General features: G+C 55.9%; 2 protein-coding genes across 2 annotated transcripts; both read left to right on the top strand.

The window, feature by feature from the left end:
• Positions 1-225: 225 nt before the first annotated feature.
• TIFAB (TIFA inhibitor) lies at positions 226-969 on the top strand. Its single transcript, XM_024752207.1, has one exon. The coding sequence runs from the start codon at positions 226-228 to the stop codon at positions 967-969; it is 744 nt and encodes a 247-aa protein (XP_024607975.1).
• A 1,873-nt stretch (positions 970-2,842) lies between these two features.
• DCANP1 (dendritic cell associated nuclear protein 1) lies at positions 2,843-5,874 on the top strand. Its single transcript, XM_024752477.1, is given in 7 exon segments — positions 2,843-2,901; positions 5,166-5,277; positions 5,280-5,445; positions 5,448-5,564; positions 5,567-5,705; positions 5,707-5,777; positions 5,780-5,874. Coding segments are annotated over 7 exon segments (759 nt in total).
• Positions 5,875-8,551: the final 2,677 nt, after the last annotated feature.

Below are 8,551 nucleotides of genomic sequence, written 5' to 3'. Positions count from 1 at the left end.
CAACAGGCCACCCAAACCCCACCACACAGGCTGGTGCGCCTTGGGCCTACGCACAGACAAGGATCAACATTCCTACGTCACGGAAGAGAGAACTAAAATTTGGAAAGTGAGTAGCTTGCCTCACTCAGGGTGTGTTAGGGATGAAGCTGAGGCTAGAAGCAGCGGGCCTGAGCTTCCACACCAGCTCTGGCCGTGGCTGCAGCCCGGCTGGAGCAGAATGACTGCATGGACGTTCAGTGCCCGGCCCTGCTTGGCCAGAGGTGGCTGGGAGCCCCTGAGGTGGGCAAGAATGTCTGGGCTCAGGCAATCACAGAGGAGTGTCTGCCTCCACCCACGCCTGTGTGTCTGTGCTCCGTCTTCCTTAGGCTATCATCCATGGAGAGGCCCCTCACCGTCCTGCGGGTGAGCCTGCACCACCCCACGCCAGGCCCTGCCACCTTCGCCAATGTCCCTCCGCAGCTAGAGCACGACACCAGCCCACTGCTGGTGGGCCGGGGCCCGGATGCCCACCTCCGGCTGCAGCTCCCTCGCCTCTCCCGCCGGCACTTGTCACTGGAACCCTACCTGGAGAAGGGCGGTGCCCGGCTGGCCTTCAACTTGAAGGTTCTGAGCCGCAAGGGCTACGTGTGGGTCAACGGGCTGACGCTGAGGTTCCTGGAGCAGATGCCCCTGAGCACCGTCAACAGGGTCGCCTTCTCTGGCATGCAGATGGTGGTCCACATCGAGGGAGGCACCTCCCTGGAGGCCTTTGTCTGCTGCTTCCAACTCAGCCCCTCGCCCCTGATTTACAGGCTCCAGGCTGAGGAGACCGACGAATGGGAAATCATCCCCCAGAAGCAGCCTCCCTCAGGTTCAGGGAAGCAGGCTCCGGGTCACCTGGGGTTTCTTGACAGCCCTTCCCAGCCCAGGCCTGGAGGAGCACCAGAAATACAGCTCCAGAGGGAGCCCCCAGACGGTGCGCTCTGCTAGCCCCGCCGGCCACCCCGGAGCAAGCCTTAGCTGAAATGGGGCTTGAAATAGTCAAGCTACATCATGCAAGTTTGACAAGCCAGGCCTGCCGCGTAATAATGAACCTATTCTGCAAGCGTGAACCACCAGGGGTGAGGGGAGTGCCCTCCACATCCACAGCTATGCAAGGTAACAGGAACTTCATATACTTTTAGAGGCCCTGAGGGGTTCTGGGAGCCTCTCTCAGTGTTTCCCCACATTTCCCCCTCTCGTCTGACTAGGAGTTACTTTATGTTGCTAATTTTGTGTGCCGCTTAAGAGCTGGAGTTTGAGGTTGCACCAGGAATGCATGGACACATGTAGCAATTACGTTTGTGGTAGCTTGGGGTTACCTTGGGCTTTCAAATACCCACAGGCACTCAGGGCTTAGGGAAGCCTGTGTTTAATAAACTGCAAGCATTTCATTAAGCTGGCATACCCAGCAGGATCCCCTGATCCCCAGATGGGCCGCCTGTATGCCACATCGTCATGCAGAGGCAGGGGCGGGAAATAGAGAAGAGGCGTAAGAGGAAATTGGCAAGGCGGGGGCTCACGGTTCTGAAAAGGATGGAGGTAGAGCTGAGGGCTTCCTGGGGATGGGGAGCTGGGGGCTGGGCCTGCCCGGAAATTCATCGTCACTGTCATTCTCTTCATCCTCATGCTCCCCCACTCTCACTTCTGGATCAAAGCCTCGGCTGACCAGAGGGCAAAGGTCTTCAGGGGAAGGTAGCTTCCCAGAGCAATGGGCTCTTCCAGGACTAATTCTATGAGAGAGCGGGCTGGGAGGTTGTGACAGAATATAGTTCAGCAGTTATTTCACTCAAGGGTGGGTCGTGTGCCAATGGGGGTGGACTAGTGGGGGATCGAGCGTGCGCTCATTTTCTCGGTGCATGTTGGGAGGTATGTGCTGGGGAGCTGAGCCCAAGCAGCCACGCTCCATGCCACCCCAGGGAGGGGGAGTGTGGTCTAGAAACCATGTTCACCCGTGTAATGAAGGGAGGGACCTCAGACCCGGACGGTTGCCACCAGCCTTGAACGTGCTGTACGATATCCAAGGCACTGAAGCTGCCCACTAGCTGGCTCACATCTCAAGGTCTGTAACCACCTCCAACAAGGCTTTCAACACCCCTCACTTCCCGCCCAAGAAGAGAGATCCTTTTGCACCTAGGGTAGGCTGCAAGGAAGTTCAACCGCACTGCCAGGCCCGAGCATCTTCTCCTTGGGGAAGATAGCAGTGGGCGGGACCCAGACTGCCCAGACTTGGGAAGATTCCATCCGATAGGGAACGAGGCAGATACACTCAGGTCACAGCCACAAAGCAGAGGAGGGCAAGGGATGTGAGAAGAAGGGGCTGTCCAAAGCTGTGAATGGCCCATGGGGCCACCAAAGCAGTCCTTCACTCAACTTTCACCAAGCACCCACCTTGTACCAGATGCTGTGCAAAGCCCGGGGAACCAGCAGTGAACAGGTTGACTAAGGCCCTGCCCTCAGGGAGCTTACTTGGGACTCAGGAAAGACATGCATTCAGGAGATGATCACTGTGGGCAGTGCTAGAGACATTGTGTTTTCTCTCTCTTCATGCTGGTGTTAACCTCAGCTCTACTATTAAGTGGCCGTGTCTGGTGAGTGCTGACTATGTACTCCACACTCTGCTAGGTGCTGTGTACATTCCCCCATTTAATCTCCACAATGCCCAGATAGACAACGGTATTAACCACATTGTACAGACAAGGAAATTGAGGCTCAGAAAAGTGAAGTATCTTGCCCGACGTCACGCCACTCACTAGCTGTGTGATCTTGGGCAAGTGACTTAGGCTGCTTTGGTCTCTATTTCTCCTTCTGGAAAATGGGCAAGATGATAGCACCTCCCTGCTGGAGCCCGCTGGGCTCCCCACTGGAGCCAGCCAGTGGGCTGTGAGGGTTTTAGGAGGTGGCACATATAAAGCACTTAGTGCAGCACCTGGCGTGCAGCAGCCACTCAGCAAGTATCAGCTACTATCGCGAGACCTGAGAGAGGGAAACATATAGGTCCTGACCCAAGGGCTCACCTTAGACAGGAATATGGAGTGAGAGAAGGTTGGGAGCCTGGCGGGGTGGCTCTGGAGCCTGAGGGCTCAGCCACACTGTGTGATTCCCTGATGAAGAATTCTGTCTTAGCCACGGACCTGGCGGGCAGTCAGGAGGGGAGCCTGAGAGCTCAGCCACACTCTGTGATTCCCTGATGGAGAATTCTGTCTTAGCCACGGACCTGGCGGGCAGTCAGGAGGGGAGCCTGAGAGCTCAGCCACACTCTGTGATTCCCTGATGGAGAATTCTGTCTTAGCCACGGACCTGGCGGGCAGTCAGGAGGGGAGCCTGAGAGCTCAGCCACACTCTGTGATTCCCTGATGGAGAATTCTGTCTTAGCCACGGACCTGGCGGGCAGTCAGGAGGGGAGCCTGAGAGCTCAGCCACACTCTGTGATTCCCTGATGGAGAATTCTGTCTTAGCCACGGACCTGGCGGGCAGTCAGGAGGGGAGCCTGAGAGCTCAGCCACACTCTGTGATTCCCTGATGGAGAATTCTGTCTTAGCCACGGACCTGGCGGGCAGTCAGGAGGGGAGCCTGAGAGCTCAGCCACACTCTGTGATTCCCTGATGGAGAATTCTGTCTTAGCCACGGACCTGGCGGGCAGTCAGGAGGGGAGCCTGAGAGCTCAGCCACACTCTGTGATTCCCTGATGGAGAATTCTGTCTTAGCCACGGACCTGGCGGGCAGTCAGGAGGGGAGCCTGAGAGCTCAGCCACACTCTGTGATTCCCTGATGGAGAATTCTGTCTTAGCCACGGACCTGGCGGGCAGTCAGGAGGGGAGCCTGAGAGCTCAGCCACACTCTGTGATTCCCTGATGGAGAATTCTGTCTTAGCCACGGACCTGGCGGGCAGTCAGGAGGGGAGCCTGAGAGCTCAGCCACACTCTGTGATTCCCTGATGGAGAATTCTGTCTTAGCCACGGACCTGGCGGGCAGTCAGGAGGGGAGCCTGAGAGCTCAGCCACACTCTGTGATTCCCTGATGGAGAATTCTGTCTTAGCCACGGACCTGGCGGGCAGTCAGGAGGGGAGCCTGAGAGCTCAGCCACACTCTGTGATTCCCTGATGGAGAATTCTGTCTTAGCCACGGACCTGGCGGGCAGTCAGGAGGGGAGCCTGAGAGCTCAGCCACACTCTGTGATTCCCTGATGGAGAATTCTGTCTTAGCCACGGACCTGGCGGGCAGTCAGGAGGGGAGCCTGAGAGCTCAGCCACACTCTGTGATTCCCTGATGGAGAATTCTGTCTTAGCCACGGACCTGGCGGGCAGTCAGGAGGGGAGCCTGAGAGCTCAGCCACACTCTGTGATTCCCTGATGGAGAATTCTGTCTTAGCCACGGACCTGGCGGGCAGTCAGGAGGGGAGCCTGAGAGCTCAGCCACACTCTGTGATTCCCTGATGGAGAATTCTGTCTTAGCCACGGACCTGGCGGGCAGTCAGGAGGGGAGCCTGAGAGCTCAGCCACACTCTGTGATTCCCTGATGGAGAATTCTGTCTTAGCCACGGACCTGGCGGGCAGTCAGGAGGGGAGCCTGAGAGCTCAGCCACACTCTGTGATTCCCTGATGGAGAATTCTGTCTTAGCCACGGACCTGGCGGGCAGTCAGGAGGGGAGCCTGAGAGCTCAGCCACACTCTGTGATTCCCTGATGGAGAATTCTGTCTTAGCCACGGACCTGGCGGGCAGTCAGGAGGGGAGCCTGAGAGCTCAGCCACACTCTGTGATTCCCTGATGGAGAATTCTGTCTTAGCCACGGACCTGGCGGGCAGTCAGGAGGGGAGCCTGAGAGCTCAGCCACACTCTGTGATTCCCTGATGGAGAATTCTGTCTTAGCCACGGACCTGGCGGGCAGTCAGGAGGGGAGCCTGAGAGCTCAGCCACACTCTGTGATTCCCTGATGGAGAATTCTGTCTTAGCCACGGACCTGGTGGGCAGTCAGGAGGGGGTTTACTGTTGTGAACGTTGGCACCAGAAGGCCCAATATTGAGGGTTTGTAGAATGGGAGACACACGGTCAGGGCGGGTGAGCCGCAGAAGCCATGTGTGCTGTGGTCTGATGAGGCCCACTGTTTCGGGACTGCCTTTATTTTTCACACAATGATCCCTCCACAGACCGAAGTGCTCCCCAAACTATGCATTAGGGAGCAGCAGCCCTTTGCACGCAGAACGGAAAAGCCGCTGCCTGAAGACTAAACCTGAACGTCAAAGGCTGGAGAGAGGAAGCTGGCTGGTGGCCCCCCAAAGCCCCCAGGGTGCAGCTCCCCTGCTCCGCCAGGGAACCTTTGCCATAGACCGAGAGTCCTCTTCCTTCCAGGAAGAGGCAAACCCAACCTAGCTGGGGGCCTATGAGAGGGGGCAGCCCACCTCCTCCCTGGGGGTGTCTCTGACTCGGGGTGAAGTCTGGGAGGCCCTCTGGGCCCCAGGATGGACTGTGCAGCACGCGGGAGGAGGGCAAACCAGAGACAGGGCAGAAGGGAGCCAGGAAACACCCAGCTTGTTGTTTCAGACTCTACCTGTTCATAAAGTCCCCTCCAGAAACTCACCGCCTGCCTCATACATGTTTCCTAAACAGCAAAGCTCCACTCCATGCAAGGCTCCATTTTTCTTCGGTAGAAAACCATTTAAGTCACCAGACCCCAACACCCACCCTCCAATTCTCGCCCAGAAGTTAGAATTATCAGGTTGGCTTCAGGCCCTGGTCCATGAACTTGATACCCCTTTCCTTTGCTGCTCAGACAGACTGAGCAGGGCAGTGAGTCCCTCTCAACAATGTCCTCTGCATTCCCTCAGCTCGCATACACAGGGCAGCCTATGTGGCTGAGGGGTGTACACGCACACGCGTCGTGGCTCCAAGCAGGGGCTCTGCAGTCGGGCTGCTGCCTGGGTTAGAATTCTTGCTCCACACTTACTAGTTCGGGGATCTTGGACAAGTGACTAAAGTTCCCTGTACCTCAGTTTCTTCTTCTGGGAAATGGGGAAAATAACAGCTTTGAGAAGGTAAAATGAAGCACTGCATATAAAGAACCTGGTGCAGTGTCTGGCACACAGGAAGTGCTCAATAGGGTTGCTTTCATTGTTTGATTTAGTGGAATGAATTGAATGCATATAGACACATGGACTCAGCTTACACACACACACACACACACACACACACACACACACACACACATCTGCTACAAAGAGCTACATCAATTACATTCAGGCATACCCCAGAGCGCTACAACTCTCTGAGAGGACATCTGGAAATTTAGAAATCATTCCCTGTGCCCTTTCAGGCATTATAACCCCACATTCCTCTGCTCTTCTAAGAATGGGAGTCCCCCCGACCTGTCTGTGAGTCACTGCATTCGCTTGAGCCCCGTGCTGAGGGAGACTCGAGAAAGCTCCATCAACAACCCCAGCGTGGGGCTCTGAGGCACAAAGAAACGCCGTCAGGTCGCGGCGGCAGACTCGTCAGGCAGCGCAGTCCTGGCCACAGCCGTGCACGGCCGTTCCCTCCCGGCACCGGGACGCTGCGCCCACGGTTTCCATGTCTCTCTCCCTGTGAGACACCAAGATCCACACAGACAAGGACCCTGGGTGGTTTGCTGTTGTATTCCTGACGGCCATCACAGAGCTGGGCAGAGCCGGGACGGACAGACAGGCACGCGTGGTCAGGGAAGCAGTCACTTCCTGCCCCAAACAGAGGCATGTCGGTGTCACCGGGAGACCCTGGGAGGGCTCCCAGCCACAGCAATCAGGGCTTGGGCTGGCTGGATTGAGTCTAGGCCTGTGGGCCACAGAGACCACCTACCGCAAACATACACTAGGAGCACACAGCCTCCCTGAAACAAGACTGTCTCTTAAAGAGATTTCCTGTGGTATAGGATGCTAAGATCTGGCCCTGCTAGAGGCATCTGCGTTTTCAAAGAAAGGATTGGAGAGGGCAATGCCTACCCAGTGGAAAGAGCGACATTGAAGTTTTCACCATAGGCTAATAAAGGAAACATTTTCCTTTTCCCCTCAAATCGAGGTTACTTCGTAAACGTGAATAAGACAGAGTTAAGGGGCTAGCTCAAGGTTGCCCTGTGACCAAAGACAGCTGAGACACGAACTGAGAAGGGATTCTTTCCCAGCAGTCCACTGAGTGGCCAGGCTGCAGTCAGCAAAGAGATGTGCAAAAGCAAGGGAGCCCCCATGCCAGGTGAATGGTTCGTTGCTGCCTCCATAACCTCCTCCCACCGCCGGACTGGGCCGGGAGACCCGCCTCCTGCTGTATCTGCTACGTGAGTCTGGCTGTCCAGCTTTGCTCTGTGTCCTCTGCTTCCTCTGCTTCCACTCCATGGCATCTGCTGGTACTGGTGCCTCCATCAGGTGAGTGGGTCTCTGAATCACTGAGGCAGCTTCCCCTCACTGAGGCAGCTCTCCCTGCACCCCGTGCCCCAGTCACGCACTACCACACCAGGCCCCGAAGCCAGGCAAGGAGGAGCTAGGCCAGCTCCTCCACCTTTAGGAGGAGATTTTGGGGTTAATCAACTCTATTCACGTTGCAGGTTGTGCTCCCTCTTACCTTGAAAGTGAACTCACAGGCGGATTAAAGTGAAATAAAATCTACCATTTGAGTTACATTCTCAGCTGATTGGAAACATGCATTACCTCCCCATGACCGGGCCGTGAGAAGGGAAGTCATCTCTCTTTAGAGTTTGTAAACTCTTTAGACCAGAGGCAGCTTTAATGCTGCTGGGGGAAAAAAATGATCCGGGAATAAATTGCTCTCATTTACCTTTGTTTTCCAATCATACGCTCCAGTGGGAACAAAACAGCCTAAGTGAGTGGATGTGGGGAGCCAGGTGATCCTCAACAGAAGAGTTTCATTATTTCCTTCTTTAGGCGCATGAGTTGAAAGGGCTTTAGGTGCCATTTGGCAGGGGCCTTGCACCACAAAAATGTGTGTCCCGCAGTAATGTCAGCATCCTTGAGCTGTTTCTATCTCTGCTTCCACCTCCCCGTGACACCCACTTCTTTAAGGGGCACCATCACCAGAGTGCGCAGCTCCAGACATTTGGGAACAAGAAACAAGGAGTCTGAGAAAGGGCAGATGTGAATCAAAACCAAATCACAGTCCAGGGAGGAGGGAGAAACCGTGGGGTCTGGGGTTCTGGAGGGGGCTTTCCTTCCCCCCTGTTCTCCGATCCTCTCTGCGTTACCTAACACAGAGCTTACATAGAGCAGGTACTAGGCAAAGCCATCAGGACGCCCCAGGCTCTGAGCCAAGCACTTTAACTGCTGGAAGGAGCCCCAGCTGGGATGTCTGCCTCACTTTCCTTTAAAGATGTGCACGCCGAGGGGAGGGGGTGGGGAGTCTTCAGAATAAAGCAGAGACGGGGGCCTTTGGAGGGAGAGCTCAGCCAGGCAGCCAGACATGGGGTTTCCATAATTGCTTCTCTGAGGGATGGGGATGCCGTGATACCACTCTTTCATTCACCTGCAGCTTGCTGCAGGTGGGCTAGGAAGATGGA

Source organism: Neophocaena asiaeorientalis, unplaced genomic scaffold, assembly GCF_003031525.2.
Source record: "Neophocaena asiaeorientalis asiaeorientalis breed wild unplaced genomic scaffold, Neophocaena_asiaeorientalis_V1.1 scaffold204, whole genome shotgun sequence".
Lineage (NCBI taxonomy): Eukaryota > Metazoa > Chordata > Mammalia > Artiodactyla > Phocoenidae > Neophocaena > Neophocaena asiaeorientalis.
The sequence above is the reverse complement of the archived record's forward strand: the minus strand, read 5'-3'. Positions and strand labels throughout refer to the sequence as shown.

Bases quoted from the DNA above. Each gene is read 5' to 3' on its own strand.
- TIFAB (XM_024752207.1), top strand. From the start codon at position 226: ATGGACGTTCAGTGCCCGGCCCTGCTTGGCCAGAGGTGGCTGGGAGCC.